The sequence below is a fragment of the Crocodylus porosus genome, unplaced genomic scaffold (assembly GCF_001723895.1).
Source record: "Crocodylus porosus isolate Cpor-Errol unplaced genomic scaffold, CroPor_comp1, whole genome shotgun sequence".
Lineage (NCBI taxonomy): Eukaryota > Metazoa > Chordata > Crocodylia > Crocodylidae > Crocodylus > Crocodylus porosus.
Window position 1 is genome coordinate 81001382 of NW_017728886.1, and position 18734 is coordinate 81020115.

The 18734-nt window shown below is 40.8% G+C and overlaps 1 protein-coding gene across 1 annotated transcript; it reads left to right on the plus strand.

The window, feature by feature from the left end:
* Window positions 1–3449: 3449 nt before the first annotated feature.
* CCR4 (C-C motif chemokine receptor 4) lies at window positions 3450–6864 on the plus strand. Its single transcript, XM_019537621.1, has 2 exons — window positions 3450–3566; window positions 5021–6864. Exon 2 carries the CDS (start codon window positions 5031–5033, stop codon window positions 6111–6113), a length of 1083 nt encoding a protein of 360 aa, XP_019393166.1. The 5' UTR covers window positions 3450–3566; window positions 5021–5030; the 3' UTR covers window positions 6114–6864.
* Window positions 6865–18734: the final 11870 nt, after the last annotated feature.

The window sequence follows — 18734 nt, forward strand, 5'->3', positions numbered from 1 at the left end:
AAACAGGATGGTCTGGTATAAATCAGGACCAATGGTCATCCTATATGCAACTCCCACCACCAGTCCCTGGTTCCTCCTTTCCTCACCAGGTGAGTGGTTTGCCTTTTCACACTATTGATACTCTTCCTTTACCAGTCACAGGTCACTATCATACTGCTTCCTTGAAGTCAGAGCAGCTATCAACTCTGTTGTGTGGCCCCCCCCTCTCCCCCATCCCCCAGTGATGCTCCTGGGACAAAACTTCGTACTGAGGTTATGTCACCTGGGAACCTTCCAATTTAGTCTCAACCGGGATGGAAAAGGTGGCCAGTAATTTCATCTTCTCATCTCAGGATTGCTCTGTGACACCCATGGGGTTGGAAGATCTTGACAAGACTTGAAAGCAACAGTTAGAAATAAATGACTAAATGAAAAATGAAACATCAATTTAATCTGGTCTTTCTTTAAACAAAATCCTGCATTGGAGCAAAGGCATCTTTTTAAATCATATTAGCTAGCACATGATAACATGAGGTAAAACCCTAGCAAAGATAAACTTAACAGAGGGTAAAATGCTACTGTAGATAGGGTAATTTAAAGTTTTAGAATGAGGTTACAGGTGAAGGTAATCAGAAGTTGCCACATAACCTTTATCTTGACCTGCCAGCTTAGCTTATGTTAAAATTGCATAGGTACACTAGGATTTTAGCACATATTGGCCACATCTTCACAAGATGCTGACTGTGTAGTTGTTATTGCACTGTCATTGAGTACTTGCATAACCAAGTATTAAATGACAGTAACCGGTGTTACTGACCAGTAGCATCCTGGCATGGTTGCCTAGTTACACTTACTGTGTGGCTTCTCATTACTACTGCACAGTAGCATCACATCACAGTTCATGCCTGGCGGTGCTACTGCACAGTAGTAACAAACTACTGCATGGTAAGAATGAGCTATTGGGTAGTAAGTGTCTGATGTAGACACGGCCATTGAGGACAATATTAAAATTATAACAGGAGCTAACTTGAGTTGTAACTTGAGCTAATGCTTTCCCACGTTTTCTCCAAGTGCCCAGAAAGGACAGGCAAGTTTTTTGTCAGGGAAAAAGTAAAAATCTTGCACTCTTCAATGCGTTTCTAGTTAAGATGTCTTTGATATTTTCCAGTCATCTGTAGGCAAATTCAACTCAAATATAAAAATACAAAGGGGTAAAATGAAAACAGTTAAACCACAAAACCAAATTTGCTCCAGGTCTGCCCACCTCTTCCCTGCCTAGAAAGGGGTGGTGCTTACATTTCAGTTTTTCCAGCAGCACTGTCTGAAGAACCACCCCATTCCTGGTGGCTCATCATGTTCATGTGCTTCATATAATATGTAAGGCACAGTACACATAAGCCAGCAGTTCATGCAGCACATGGACCCACAAGAGATCAGACCTCAGATTCACAGCAGATTTATGGGGCAAAATACTATCATGTCCATTTGAAACTTTGAAAGAAACTGAAAATTCTTAGCAACGACACTTGTAACACCTTGCCCATCCACTTGTACACAAATCTAGGATTAGAAAAATAATGACCAAAAGAGCCCAATATACATTTAAAAATATTAAGAAAAACAAGTTTTTCAGCTCAAGTTAACTCTGCAGAGAAGAGGTACCTTTAGTAACCATGTGTGATCTACCTGGGATTCAGAACAAACATTTTTGGTGAAAAAAACTGGTGAAAAAGAGTGAACCTGTATTCAGGTATAGGAAGTGCTGATGACCTGCTCTTCACAGATCCCCTTCATTCGCTGAAATGGCATTCTCACATTGAAGGCAGGGTACACTTGCACTTTATAGACTAGGAGACGGCAAAATACGGCCTGCAGGCCAGATCTGGACTGTGGAGCGACTTTATGCAGCCTATGGCAAGTCCTTTGGTCTCACCATGCCACACCGCCCTCCCGGGCATACAGCACAGCTGGGGCAGCTCCACAGCTGGACTGCATTTCTAGGGAGCCCAGACAGCAGTGGCTCCTTTCAGCTGCTGCCATCACTGGCCGCAGCCCTGTAGACTGGTGGGGACCCGTGTGCACAGCCCCTGGCCCAGCCAACACGCAGCACAGCCGACCAACTCCAGACCAGCCAGAACCCGCAAAAACGGCCCTGACCTGGCCCAGCCGGCACCTGCTTCAGACTCATCCGCCCACAATAAGCAGCAGCAGCAGTGGCGGTGGCCAGGTAGAAGCTGTTGTTCAGCATGGAGGGAAAGCGCCCCCTCCCCCTTTGTTGCTGCTGGGCCATTCTTGCTGCAGCCACCCAGAGCCTGTGCCCAGGCTGCCTGGCAGCTCCTCTACACTGCCACTGCTGCCCGCTGCGCAGCCCAGAGGCAGCAGTGACAGCCACAGAAAGGAGCCACAGGGCACCTTGGGTGCAGGCTCCAAGTAGCTGTAGCAAGAAGGTCCAAGCAGCTTCTTCCCCCATGCCAAGCAGCAGCTTCTGCCCAGGCGCTGCCACTGTGGGTAGTCCAAAGCAAGCACAGGGCAGGCCAGGCTGTGCACATGAGTTCTGGCCAGTCCGTTCCAGGAAGGGCCAGTCCAGAGCCGGCATCGGATGGGCTGGGGTCAGGGCTGGAGCTGTGAGCTGTTGGCAGTGGCAGGGAGGAGCCGCAGGGCACACAGGCTCCAGTATGTTGCTGGGGTGGGGAGTGATGCTCACCAGCCTATGGCAGCTCCCCAGAACTGCCTGTGTGCCCCGCAGGCCCAAATAATTGCCCACCTCTGTTGTAGACTAACTACCCAGTAAATCAGAGATATATGTACCTTAAATTTTCATGAGCTTGGGCTCATGCAAGCTTATGTTATTCATATCTCTGACTTAGACTGTAAGATGCGAATCTACCCTGCCCTCTGCCTGACTTCAGACTAATATGTCTAGCTACCTTTTTCTGCCCATCTCTCTCACTGCCATCAATCTATTTGGGACACAGCTTATTTAACAACAGAGATCAAAGTGCAGTTGACACAGCATTTGATTATTGTCCATTCAGAGGTGGCTGGTCACATGGCATTTGTTTTCTCATTTCCAGCATAAGAAAAGAAGCAGAGCAGAAATACTCAGGTGGAACCATGATTAACAACTTCCAGACAATCAGGTATATCACACTACAGCCTATAAATGAACATTACTTTTATATAATTTTTCCACAGAAGTTATATTCTTAATCACTAATGTAACCATATGTGATTGTATGCAAAAGCAGTCTACACCATCACGAAAAAGGGAAGGGGATGGTACACGCAATGCCACGTTATTCAAGCCACAAAACATTCCACACTAGAAGAGAAAAGAATGATCTATAAAAAAAAAAAAAAAAGAAAGATCACTTCCCATATTGCTCTCCCCTACCATTCAGAAATGATAGCCCTGCGAACTGTCAGAAAAACATATCACTAGATAGTGAAAACCTTGTACTTCCTCACAGATTATATCATTGTAAATGCAGTTCTTCACAGATCAAGTCACTCAGTGAGAAGGCAGGAGACGCCTGCACCTTCAGGCAAAGACGCTTCTCCAAATCAATTGGGGAGGGGGAAAAAAGGTAAAATTTGCAAAATGCAATTGGAGGATAAGTGATTTTGTATATTTAGAATGCTATTTATTTATAAGTGCATTATGCAATTACACAGGTACATTAATGCATTTGCTTTCTGTGGTTGTATCCCTTTGAAACTGAAGAATTTTCAAACATCTGTGTAATAAAATTCTTGTGCTTATTCTCTTTATAAAAAATTAAATAAAAATTAGACTATTCTAAATGTAACTAAAATGTATATGAATCCAAGCAATGTGCTCCCAGCTAAGTTTTGTTTAGTGTTTATTTACTGTAGCTCTGCAAGAAATTCCTAAACTACCAGCTTAAAAGTTTTCTTCCTTGAAGCTTTACATTATTTCTACTTGAACTTAACAGATTTCTACTTGAGCCTAACTGAATTACAACTGAACTCCAGGTTGGAAAGCTGTTGTGCACCTGGAGCATGCACCATGCATCAGGCATTAAATATTTAGTTCATCATTAGTTTACTGTGCAACCTTATAAACCTCATTTACATACCAGATTTAACCTCATCCTTCTTTTGTTTTTCTTTTTAAATGAGTGGGGGAAAATTTAACATAATTCATGTTTGCAAAAGGCTTTGAAAAATCCTACGTGCTGTAAAGCGTAATGCTACACTGTGTACATCACTGTTCTGCTTCTCCTTTTAAAATAAATGGGGAAATGTAGAAAGACCCCATTTATGTTGCAAAAAGCTTTGAAAAATAATATCTGCTCTAAAGTAAAATGTTACTGTGTACATTCATATACAGCATTTTTAGACTATGTCCATTAACTGTGCTGTGGAATCTTACAAATAGATATATATTTTAAATATTTGCATATGAAAGAAATCCCTATTCATTTCATCATATAAAAAACTACTTACTGAAGAAATGTGATGCAAGTGAGATGTTGTGACCTGCAGGTGTAATTTAGTAAGGGCACAAATGAACTCAAATTAACAACTCCATTTCTGAGGTCTTTGTTTACATTTTACTCAGCTTTTATTCCATGGAAGTTTGCTGAATAACAACCTGACGGAAATAATGAGAGTTTGGTTATTTTTCATTTGGATGTAGAACTGCATCTTCTATGATGCAATTGCTTGTGGTCTGAACAATCATTTCTTACATCCTTACTACATATTAAAACTCTGCCTTCCTCACTGCCTTTATTTCAGGAGGGAATGATAGTTTCATCATACATCCTAATCTTATATGATATGGTAAGGTGCACGTAGTGACAACTAACATTTCAGTGAACATTTCTTAGACTCAAATTTTTGTGCCAAAATAGTTGGTAAAGCCTTATTATTGTTCTGGAACATAGGCTGTTCCAAACATCTGATGAGGTACATCGGACCTTTGAATAATTCCCTGCTTTTTGAGCTCTTTTCAAATAATTCTTGTTTCAAAGTTGACTTTGTTTCATTAACATTGGTATCCTCTCATCCTCAGGAGCTAGAAAATGAGTTCTGAATTTCAAGACATACTCAACACATTCAGCACCCCTGGATATGACTACAATTACAGTGACAATTACAATGATGCTCCAAAGCCTTGCAGTAAAGAAAGTGTTCGGCAGTTTGGCTCAGTGTTCCTGCCCATTCTGTATACTTTGGTGTTCCTGTCTGGCTTGGTGGGGAACTCTCTGGTTATCGTGGTCCTGTTCAAATACAAGAGACTGAAGAGTATGAGTGATGTTTACCTGCTCAACCTTGCAATCTCAGACTTGCTCTTTGTGTTCTCCCTTCCCTTCTGGTCCTATTATGCAGTGGACCAATGGATTTTTGGGGGCAGTTGGTGTAAAATTATTTCTTGGATCTATCTGGTTGGCTTTTACAGTGGCGTATTTTTTATTATGCTCATGAGCATAGACAGATACCTGGCCATAGTTCATGCTATTTTTGCCTTGAGAGCAAGGACTGTTACCTATGGCTTTCTTACCAGTGTTATTGTATGGGTAGTAGCCATTTTAGCCTCAATTCCAGAACTGATATTTAATGACTCTGTAAATGAACATAACTATACTGCCTGCAAACCAAAGTACCTTGCCAACTCTGCAACCTGGAAACTTTTTTCCTCTTTGGAAATCAATCTACTAGGGCTCTTGGTCCCCTTAATAGTTATGGGTTTTTGTTACTCAATGATAATTGGGACTTTACAGCGTTGTAGAAATGAGAAAAAGAATAAGGCCGTGAAGATGATCTTTACTGTTATGGTTGTGTTTTTTATCTTTTGGACCCCTTTCAACATCGTGCTTCTCTTACAGTCACTGTTAGACATAGGTGTTATTACAGGGTGTCAAATCAGCACAAATGTGGATTATGCAATGCAAGCAACTGAAAGCTTAAGCTTTTTCCATTGCTGTGTCAATCCAGTTATATATTTCTTTATGGGTGAAAAATTCAAGAAGTACATTCACCTGCTTTTTAAGAGTTGGTCCTTACCTGGAAAGCTTTGTAAACGCTGTGGATTTCATATTGCTTACCACACCGAGTCTTCCAGTTCATTCCACACACAATCTACTGGTGATCAAGATGCTCTGTAAGATATGTCAGACCCACTACCACAGGTACAAGAAAACAAAAAACTGACAAACATTAGACCATTAAGATGACTCTCACTTAAACTGAGCAGATGCACATTTAAAAATAAGCAAGTGCTTTACAGCTTTGACTTCTGCTTCTGGATTTTATGAATGTAATGAAAGAAAGGGTGAATGTTTATGAAGCAAAACCTATCAGGAGACTCTGGAAATGTAAACTTCATTTCATACTATACTAAATAAGTGCCAAATAGCAGCAACAGCTGTCTCTACAGTGCTACATTATGCTTTCCCTCTACCTCCACCCCCCATCAGCACCGTGACAAGGCTCTGCTTGGAAGAGGAGGGGATCCTTTAGCCATCACCAAATATTTTAGAAATCTTCTGAGCATATCTGAGAATAAAGATCATCCGTTACCATGTTTGAGGTACCAAGCCTAATCCAGTCATTTTACTTGCACAGTATTTACTAGACCAGATTCTTAAGGGCATAATTAAGAAGCATACCTTGCCATTGAGTATTTCATTGACAATAAATACATTCTTTGGCACTAATAAAACTGACATGATGCATATTCAAGAGGGCAACATTCACCAAGACCTACATCACACATTATGTTTTACTATATATGTATATACAAAGATGCATGAATTGCCTTTTTAAAAGAATCCACTATTTTGCTATGTACAGCAGCAGTTTTATGTTATTACTATCATGGATGCTAGTAAAAATATTTTTAAATAAAAATCATTTGAAAAAATCCTACTGTGGATCCTGTATGAATCATTTGAAACAGCTTGGTTGCAGTCATGTTTTTCAAGTGAAAGTGCCTTTGTTTAAATATATTTTAAAACAAAACAAAAAAAACCCTAGAACTAAAGCTTTTGAGCTTTTGTAATAGGGCAAAAGTTCAAATAGTAAGATATCCTGTTATAAAATATCTGTTATAAAAATCAGTTTATATGTATCAGTTACACGAATAAAGAAAGACAATGAAAGGTGGCAACATTTAGATTAGCCACAACTATCTTTAGCCCCCCTCTGTACATGTACATAAAGACATTATTGTAATAATGCAGCAATCTGCAATATGTCTTTTGCCTACAGAACCATGAAAGAATAGGGCAGAAGCTTGAATGAGTCATTCTTGGACTATAAATTTTACACCACAGTTCCAAAGAATACCAGTGTTACTTTATATAGCATATAGTTCTCCATTCAGTTGACTTTAAAATCATCTGAAAAAGACACTAGTCTTACTGATGAAAAAAACCAACTTGGGGATAATTCAACAGTTTTTTCTGAAGAAGAAGCTTATGTGACTGCATTTTTCTTTTGGGTTGATGAAGGAGAATTTGCAAGAATAAAAGTTTCATTCTGAAAAACAATACCACATTATACTTGGCCCATTTGTGCAGTGAAGCCCCTTAACCATTGTAGCCTGGGTTCCCTTCTCAGTCAAGAGCTATTTCCAGATCATTGAACTGGGGTTTCCATCTAGTTCTTCATTTTAGATCACTCAGTTTCTCTTTTCTTTCAGCAGTCCAGCCAGGACTCCTTGACTTGCTTCACAAATTCACTGACTCCCTGTTATCTGCTGAAAGTACCAAAACAGGGAACCCAGTGCCTACCAGCTTCCATATACAGACACATAATTAAAAGGCAATTAGTTATTGTTAAAAATCAAAAGTAATGTAGCAACACTAGTTAAATTGCTCATTGAAAAAAAACATTTAAATAAATGCATAAAGAAAAACAAGTCATACAAGAATTGTAAGATTTCAAGCGTTTCAGGGTTAATAAAAGCATTCAAACTCTTTGTGGCACCACATCACATTTTTGGCAACTTTTAAGTAAGAATGAAAGCCATGCCATCAGGAACAGAATGTAGTAGGAAGGCAACCTTTATGGCAGACATGCTGCACATAAGCTCCACACCCTCCCTGAGTGTCCTTACCTAACCTGTTGCTCTTTTTTCTGTTGCCTGTCCTATCTACCACTGTACTGCCTGCTCCCAACCCCAGTCTGCTGTGTGCTACTGATGTGGAGGCTGTCTGTGCCACTTGAATAGGGACATCAATGGTTGGTGACAGACTAGTCAGTTGGTGCTAGGAAATTTTTAACTGTTTTGAATAATAATATATATCAGAATAACATGAATCTTAGTGGGTGAATAACTGATTAGCCGCAGATTCCTTACTCAGAAGCAAAACACCAACATTGTGTCATAAAGTCTACGAACAGCCTCCACAATCCCCACTGATTTCTTTAATGAACTGTACAACCAGTCCAGCAGTACTGAAGAATTGCGTTGATCTGCTCTTCCTGGAACAACACGCTGCTTCTCAGACTGTTCAAACTCATTAAAGGGCAACTTGCTTATTGGTTGGATTCAACATCACTGTGAAGAGAGTTTTCTTGATTTATGATTTATTTCCTGGACATCATCTTCCTCCTCAGAGCATGCAGATGTGCAAATCCCTACTAAAACCGCTCTGCTATCCATCATCATCATCACCATGGAGTTCTCAAAGCACATTCTCAAAGGTCTGCGTCATTATCCTTATTTTAAAGATGAAGAAAACTAAAGGCAAAGAGAGCCTTCAGATGTGAAAGTGTCATGGACTCGTACTGGAACCTCAAATTCAATCAATCCATCAATATGTGAAAGAGTTCAAATCCAGAACCTGACATAAAATTTGGCTGAGCCTCCATTAGTAGCATAAATCTAATATCTCCAGACTGGGACAGTTCTGATCTTGATCTAAACATTGAGGCAGGAGTCATTTTATTATATTTAACATACTTAAAGGAAAAGAACGTTCCTCTCCCTAAAGCTGTGTCCTATTAAAATCAGGATAGAATGCAACATAAGTGCATTATCTATCCTTAGAACATACAATAAAGGACAAGGATTTTTTTCACTTATGTAATGGAGGGAGAGAACATTTCAGTTTCTGAGACGTGCACAGCAAGCGCTGTATCAGTGCTCCACCAGTAACAGTGCCAGTCATCTCTACCGTTGATTCAACTGTTGCACCTAATAAATGTTTTCATACCATCTTGTTAGATTGGTTTTGTTTCAAGTCATCTTGAGAGGTCTTTAAGTTCCTTTGGATATACTAACATTGCTTCCAGGCAACATAGGGCATATATAAAATGATCACATATAGCAGCCTTTACATCAGATTTTTGGTGTCCCAAAATAAACTTACAAGACACTGTAATAAGTGCAATTTTCACTTCATCAGAACAATCATTTCCTTATTTTTCCTTTCAATAATCAACAACATTTATTTAGGAGATATTGCTATACAGAGTAATATTTTATCTGCTTCCACCAAAAACAAAGATGATGGAATGAGTATTCAGTGAGATTGACAGTAAGATTAACACTACAGAGTGAAAGGAAAAGCTAAACGAGTGTAAAGATTGTTTTCTTTTGCTTGACGATCATCAATATCATTTGACTGATGTTTCACAAAAAACTGGAGACTCCGTTCCCCTTTCCTCAGGAAAAATATGCATTTGATATTCTTGAGATGTTAACCGTAACACTAACACCTATTTCTACAAAAAGGCCATTTGTTGCATAAGGCAATCAGGACTCGTAGTAGATATGACATCTTTTATTAAACCAACAAGATTTTTGCAAAAAAAAAGTTGAAATTAAGGCTTGCAATTAAAGCTTTCTGAAAGCCTGCAATTAAAACAATTTGGTGGTGATTCGGCCCAATTCAGAGGCTGAATCTCCAAATCCAAATCAAATTAGAGGACCCTTTAATCTCACTGAATCAATTTGGAACCCTCCATGTGGGATGCTCCATGTGCCCCAGCTCCACAGTGATCACGAGCCACGCTGCTCCCTCAAAGTATGTAGAAAAAATGTTTTTAAAGCTGTGACTATGTCTGAATAGCTGATTCACCAAATCAGCAGTGAATCTTCAGATTCAGCCGAATCAAATCAGGGACAGTGATCTGAATTAACGGATTGAATCACTGTCACCAATTCAAGCCAAATCTGAATCGAATAAGGCCCATTTTGCACAGCCCTGTCCAATCATTTTAAGTAAACAAAGCTGAACTGACAGAGTCGCACTGACCAACTAGGTCACTGGACCTATTTAGAAAATTGACCAAGAGATGTACTTAGCTTTGGTTCCCCTAGCATACTTATGGACAAATTTGAATCTTGCACTGTTAAACATGACCTGCATGCTGAGAGTGGTTTTTTTGAAACCACAGCACATGGGAAAAAGGTATGACTGTTAAAAGATAAATTGGCTCTCCCTACTGATCAAGCTCCATGCACTGAAAGCATAGGCAGAAGTTGGACCAGAGGAAAAAAACAGTGCTGGCAGGCCAAGAGGAACAAGGATCTTAAGTTTCGTTGTCTCCTCCATGCCACCAGTGCTGGCTCCCTAGTGTGTACTACAATGCACAAATGAGCAAGCTCCTATTATTGGGGAGTGGGAGGGAGGAGGGGGAAAAATCTCAAAACACAAAAACACATGGCGATTCGGCGAGAAATCTGCAAGGCCACAAGTAAGAGGTTGAAAAATTAAAACTAAACAAGTGTAGGATGGGGGAGGAAGAGTACTCTCTACTCAGTTCTCATTCTCTTGTCACCTCCTGCATTCTGGCACACCAGCCCCACCTGCTCCTAATCCCCCACCAAAATTATTATTGGATTACCACCAAAAGCAGGAGATGAGCACCCCTCTTCCTTTCTGTATTGTTCATCTAAATACCTCCACCACAAGCCTCAAGAAGTAGGTGCTAACATCTTGATCACAGACACAGGAAGAATAGCTACAACTAACCTAAACATTTCCCTTTTGATCTATGCCCAGTTACTGCATCAGTGTGCAACAGAACATAAAACAAACCATGGCAAGCAAACTCCTTTTGCAGCACAGCTGCTTCTGATACATCTGCTAGTATAATATTGACTCTCATAATGCCCTAACAGTAGTCCACATTTTACTAACAGTCTTTCTGGGGTATTAAGCACTTCCTTTCTCCTTCTAAATGTGGTCAAAAAATTGCCAGAATAGTCTTCCCAGCAGAAAAAAAACTATTTATCAAAACCTAAATTACCTGGAAGAACATGTTAATTTTTATCTAAAGTCTTGAAATCACTAACAAAACCACAATGGAAAGAGTGGAACTCTATACATAAGAAATGAAGAAGCCAGTTAAGAAGCTGATGATGATACAAATGATGACAATGATACAAGTAGAGGATTTCCTACCACGAGAGATGCCAAGCTTAATTAAACTTGATTTTAAAATACATACAGAGTCTTTAAAAATGTGGTTGATTTTTCTTTGGAAAAAATAAAATAAAATAATTCCATTATTATTTGTTTCCTAAGGGGATGGGATAATTCTACTGCATAAAACAACAAATGCAATAGTCGCCCATTTCATTTATGTCCACAGGCACAACACCGTGAAGATGAATTGTACTTTTTAGAGGTGAGTAATGGATTTCATCATGAAAGGGCTGACGAACCAGCAGAACCACAGATGTAAGGTTCCTACATTTTACCAAAAGCCACCTACTCGGTTTTGGTTCAAAAGAATTTGCCAATCATTTGTAGCTATGCTGGAAAGTCTCCACTTTGAAGATTCTGCAAGCTACTGTGCATAGGAAATTAAAGTGATCAAAGCTTCAGTTTGATGTAGAAAAGGTTAAGTAGTTGAGATTTCCTCAATAGGCAATTTGTTGTCAGTACCTTCGAAAGCAAGCCACAGTGCTGAATTTCAACAACCCCCACAACAATTTTGGCTAGAACAGTAGTTTGTTACAGAATTTAATTTTCTTTTTATGAATTTGCACTGCAAATCTGTCTTTGTACAATGTAATGCAACCACTAGCAGACTTAAATTCAGGGCTTTTTTGGTTTATTGTAAAATAATTTGCAATACAAAGATCAGTGATAAATATACAGCAAAGCAGCCCAATGTTATGACTGAACAGGGACTAAATATTCTGGTAAGCATGGGAAAATATCTGCATGAGCCTAGTGTATGTGAACAAACCTTTAGGTGGTGAGTTTGATTGATGCCAGGATTACTGTTAAATTTAAGCGCAGCTCAGGTTCCTGGCTGCATCTTGTCTCAGTCCCTGGCCCTGTCTCCACTCTGCTCTGGGCGCTCTCCACCCAGTTCAGGGTGCTGAGCCTATTCTGGCATTTCCTGTCTGGGCCCCTGGCTCTGTCTTTGCCCTACTCTGGACACTGAGCCTCCTTTGGCTCTCTCTACTGAGCTCTGTTTGGCTTCTGCCAGAGCTAGGCTACCTTCTCTCTTGGCTACTGCCTACTTTGGGGCCAAAGCCCACTCCATGTCTGAGGCTCCTATCCCCTGGTGGGCTCAGGACACCCACCCTCAAGCAGCACTGGGACCTCTGCCAACTTCTGATAGCTCCTAACCCAAACCACCAGACTGAACTGTAACAAAGGAGTAAGTTTACTGGCTGTAACAAACTAAATCCAAGCTGAGTCCAAACATCAACAGTGGCTTACTGTTAGAGCAGCCATGCCTCCCCTTGCCTTGGGTAATATCTCCCGAGAGCAAGTCTTCAGCACCTTACTTGCATCCGCAGGGGATTCAAGGGGTCAGCAGAGCTCCTTCCTGCAATCTGTGGCTGAGAGCTTCTCATTCTGCATCTTGCTGGGCCCTGGGCTTACATGCAGCCTAAGCCATGCCCCTTCTGGTCAGATAGCACTCTAGCTAAGCAGGAGTTTCTCTTTAGGGCCTGAAGGCTGGCTGCCACAGCAGCTTGACTGCTGCTTTAGCAGCCTCCTGGTGCTGAAGCTGGCTTTGCCCTAGCTGCCTATTCCCTTGCAGCCAACTGCCCCCTAGCAGAGTCCCCCTATAAGCTTTAGGTGTGCCCTGTCATCTAATGGGCAGCTCCTTACGTAGGCAACAGTGTTTCTTTGCTGCTGTGGCTGGCTAGGCTCTGTCTGCTGCCTTTTCTCTCATTAAAGTAACAGGAGCTTAAGACTGTTAGAACATCTCCATAACAGCTGGAGTTGAACCTGCACTGAACACAGTTCAACCACAAGTCAATAGGACTCTACTATAAGAACTGCTGCCCTCTCAAGAAAAAAAGGGAGGAAAAAACCTGAAGTGAAAGTAGAGACTCACTTTAAAAAGAAGTGGAACAGTAAACACCAGTCAACACCTTGACCACTCTGCATCCATGCTGCATAAACAGCCTTTTTTTAGCTTGAAGGTTTTCAGTACAAGTCTATAGTGCTGTATTCAATTTGCATAGATCAGCAGACTATACCAATGGTTCTTAATCTTTTTAAACTCAAGGGACACATTGTTAGACTCAAAGCACCTCTCAGCAAATGCCAGCTCTTATTTTTTTCTCATTTTTTGACTACTGAAAAATAACAGAGCAATTCTTCTCTTGCAAAGAACTCAGAAGACAATAACAACTCTGTGTGTTTTTAACAGTATGGTTTCCTACTTGACATTTCCCAGTTTATCTTATGAATCCTGTTTGCACAACAGCGCTAACACGGTGTGATACCCCCTGACGCATTAGAAAGAATCGTAAGATGCCCCAGGCTGCTATGGCATCCTGGTTGAGAAGGACAGGGATATCTACCTATCTAGAAACAGATATGCTTCCAAATACACAGGTAAGAGATTGTGAGCTGGCTGGTGACAGTGTCATATTGTCACTCTTCTGAGTGGAGCTTCACTTTGAGAGAGAGATTGCAGTGCATTCCTCCTACAGACCACTACATCCCTTGTCTAATGGTTCCTTGACGAATCATTTCCCTGGTCCAACACTGGTTGCTTGGGAGACCTTGGGCAAGTGACTTTACCTTTGTACCTCAACTTCCCCATCCGAAAATGGAAATAGGATGCTAAGCCCCTTTGTACTTATCACCAAAAAGACAAAATTGACACGCGCGGTGTTTAAACTGTCCAGCCACAATTTAGGACCGTGGAAGTTGTCACAAGTCATACTTGCTGCCCAGGTAATACAGTATCCTGACTCCAACAGCAGCTAAGACCAGGTGTTCAGAAGCAGCTGCAAGCAACTTCATAATAGAGCATTAGGAAAGCTGTCCCTACAGGGAGTTTCTTCCTAATGCTATTCCTAAATTAATAATTGGCTTCTGCCTTGAATCATAAGGATAAATATAATTTTTGTCTTTTGGTATAAATATTGAATCCTGTTAGCCCCATTTGTAATGTATTACTTCACATTTGACATTTTTAATCATTAGGGAGTTTTGCAAATTTGCATGAACAGGTAGTGGGGAAGAACTAAACACTTCATAAGAACTCTGACCTTCTCTATGAATCAGATCGGTATCACATTTTTGCTATAACGTTACCAAAGCCATCAAGAAAGAGAATGAGTAGGTAAGCACAAAAAACAAATTATATTATGTAGCTCTGTAGCTAGATCCTTAGAAGAGTATGAATGTTTTAATATCTTCTTGATGATGGTAGATCATTGTATATGTGATCAGCCCAGAGAGGGCTTTTGCTAACTGAGTCAAGACAACTCACACCAAATGGCACACCTTCCCAGTAAAGGATGAGTGTACTGAAATTTCCAAAGGGAAAACTAGGAGTAATGGCCACAAACTCCTGGAAGACAGGGGAAACATTAGAAAAACTTCTTCACAGTCAGGGTGTCCAGACTGTGTAATAAGCTCCCTCCAGAGGTGGTAAAACCACTAGGCCTGTGCAAGCCGGGAGTGATCCGATCCGGCTTTGGATCTGGCTGGTTCAGATGGCCACGATCCAATCCAGAGCTCTGGACTGGGTTTCTGCTTTGATCCGGCCATAGGGTATAATGGGGAATCAATGAAATATCTATAACTTTGTTGGTTTTTGTACAATTTAAATAAAACTTGCAGAGATTGTGGCCTCTGCTGAGACCATGACACCTGCCAAGTTGCAAGAAGATCGGTGCAGGGGTTTGGGGGGAACTGTACCCCAAATTCGTGACAGCAAACCTCATGTCACAGCTGTTTTGCTTTCAAGAATTTGAAGTACAGTTCCACCCAAACCCCTGCATCGATCTTCTTGAAACTTGGCAGGCTTTGTGGCCTCACCAGGGGCCACAACCTCTGTAGTTTTCACCTCCCTGTAGCGTAACACACAGCCGTGACCGCTGTAGCTCGATTTCTGAGAAAGACACCTACTACTGATCATCAGAGTGGTATCAGCCCATGTTATCACCACTACCAGCCAGGGTTGCCTCAGAAAGGAGCAGAAAAGGCCATCCCAGTATTTACAAGGTAAAAATAACACAAGACAACAAACAGCAGTTGAACAGGAGAAAAGGGATTATTACAGAGGCTCTCCAGCCCAAACATGGGATGTCTAGACATATTTTTGTGTTATTGAATTGACCTTACTACTATTCATACCCACCCTGGGCCCAGCTCCTTGGTTTCCCTGGCACAGAATTCCCCACCTGTGGTTATAGGAATGTTATAGAGAAGCAGCTGAACAGCCTATATTCTCAGTGGTTCAGTTATGGCATAAAGCCACTCTATGAAGTTGCAGGGAAGTAGGAACCACAAGAGCCAGAGAAGGGAAATTATTTTTTTTCACATTGCTAACCTAAGCTAGATTTAAAACCAGTGGGCAAAGGGGAAGAAATCTGAAGGGCATTGATAATTCCTCAAAACATCACTCCTCCCTCTCTTCATGAGGCTCCTTATCTAAACCACACCTAAAACCTTGAATAATATGATTGTCTGTATTGCCTCGGTGCCTGCCACCCCCCAGTCATGGACTAGCACCCCATTGTGTTAGACATTATACAAACATGGAATGCAAAGATGGACCCTCAAATTGCTCAAAATCTACATATGAGACTTCAGGTGACAGTGTTTTCACCCCCAGGGTCCTTTATAAAGTTTAAGAAAATGTTCTGGCAATTCTCCAGTACTTTTCTTAGCACCATATCCAGGTGTCTAAGTTATGGGCCCTTTCTAATACAGTTTTCCTAATTTTTAATTTTTAAATTTTTTTTTTTATCGTCAGAAGAGCTATACCATAAAGGAAACACACAAGCTAAACTTTTGTGCCTCAGGCTCTGGATTCACACATCTTCAAAGAACCCAGATCTACCTGTTGCTATCACAGTTTCTCACACTGATAAGCACTACAAAAACCACATCCTAAAACAGATAGAAATGTAAAAGAATCACAAAGTCTGAAATAGCCACCTAAGACCTGTTAAAGGTTGTACAATTCTCCAGCTGTCAGAACCAACTATCCAATAGCTAACAGACAGGGGCAGATGCAGGGCGTGTCCTGGTGCATTTGCATCTCTTCCACCTTTGATTCCTGTTCCACCCAAACATTAAAACCAACTGGCTAGGAGGGGTAGCAACATTTCTATTTAGGCAGTGTTGAGAGAGTCAATTGACTTCATAGCTCATTATCATTTCCCTGATGCCCGTTAATTTCTCTCCACTACACAGGTGTTAAGGACCTTCTACCCTTTTTAATCCTCTTGATGTTCCACCATTCAAACCAACCTTCTGCACTTTTGCTGTCTGTTAGCCATGCCTGGTAATGTCCTTCTTCTATTTCACAGCTCTGCAGACCGTTTTTAGCCCTAGCTAAAATCTTTAAACAGAAAATGGTACTATTAACTCAGGTGTAGAAATGGCTGACAGTAAAGCATTGGAGGCACTATCAAGGTGGCCAAGAAGGCTAGATTTTGTTTTAGAAAGCTGAATAAGAGACGTATATTTAATTATAATGACTACAAGACTGAAGACATAAAATCTTTGAATATTTTGGCTATATTTTGCCTAGTTGTATTTTTTTTTAAACTTAAATATATTCTAGCAAATTAGTGCACATTCTAATAGTTACATTTGTTTTCGCTTTGATATTAAACTGAATATTGGGCTAGTACCTAGTATAATAGTAAAGCACCTAGTTTCACTTTAACTGGAGAAAAATATGTGCTGTGTTATATGTAATGATATGCCACACAATCTGTCCAACCCTCTTCAAAATCCTAGATCCGCTCATGCTAACAGACCTCTCCCTTACAAATGCAATCTATGGCCAGTTAAAACTTTAGTGTAGTCACCCTCCACCCCAAAAATGTCAGGGGATAGCAGAGTAAATAACTTTTTCCTCCTGCAGTTCCCAGGATTATATGATTCCCCATCTTGAATTACAACTACTGTGAAGGAAGTGTCATGGAGGAGATGTGCCATTTAATTCCCTCCTCCCACAAAAAAAAAATTAGTTCGCACATTCTCAAAAGCAACAGGAGAAGCCAGTGTCATTAAAAAGAAATGGAAAGAGAAAGCCCCAAAAACTGGCTCTCTCCCTGATTTATATAACATGGAAGAACCCCTGAATATAATCTGAACTAAGACATTTGTTTCTATCCAGCCTAACAACACAGGAATTAATGTGAGAACTCCTCTGTGAAGGTACAAACTTTTGAAGAGATGTTGGGCAAGTATGCATATAGTACATACAGGCAAAGAGATCATTATTAAATCTAAAATGGAAATATGTAGAAGGCAGGGCAGAGTGGCACCTTTTGACTAACTTATTTAGAAATACATAAGCTTTCATATGCAACTGCCTGCTTCATCAGATACTATGAATGGCTTCTGATAACATAGTTGCCTATAAAAGCTTAAAGGCAATCAGGACTTGTAATAAAGATGGTATCTTTTATTAGACTAACAAGATTTTTGCAAAAAAAAGTCTTTAATTGCAAGCTTTCGGGCACAAACTTTCTTCATCAGGCATTAGAGAAAAGATTGTAAAAGGTCTCCTGGGTAGAAATGAAAGTTCATATTTCATGGGATTTCACAGAGGAGTCAATAGATGGAAAACTCCTGTCAGTTCATAGCTGGCATGCAGCCTCTTGCCTCCTGTGAGGATCTGCGATTACCTTGAAACAAAGGCAGGAGCAGGATCTCACGTTTCAGGTGGTCACAGTAGCTTCCTGCTTGGGAAAATATGAAGATTTCATTTTTAAAAAATCCTCTAAACCAATACAGCTACAACCTGGATACCCAATACAAAAGCTTATGCATTTCCAAACACATTAGTCTATAACATGTCACTTTGCCCTGTCTTTTGCCTTCCTCAGAATAACAACTACCTCTCAGTTAGTGGAAGAACATATGAGCCATGGTAAGTCATTTGGCAAATTGCTGGCAGCCTCCTGGCAATTTCTGCAGCAGTCCCTATCAGAACCACGTGGCTCAATAAAAGCTTCCCCCAACCTTCTGTTTTTTAAAGAGAGTCTCAAATACACTTCTGGAGGGACTGGACATATATTAATCAACTGGTCCTGACAATCTCCACCCCAGAGTGCTGAGGGAATTAGCTGAAGACATTGCAGGACCCATGGCACGGCTCTGTGAGCACTCATGGTGCTCTGGTGTGGTGTCAGGGGACTGGAAGAGGGCCAATGTGGTTCCCATCTTCAAAAAGGGGGGGAAGGAGGACCCGGGAAACTACAGGCCAGTTAGTCTTACCTCGATCCTGGGGAAGCTTTCTGAGAGAATTATCATAGCACATGTCCATGAGGGGCCAGCGGGGGAGGTTATGCTTAGGGGCAACCAACATGGGTTCATCAG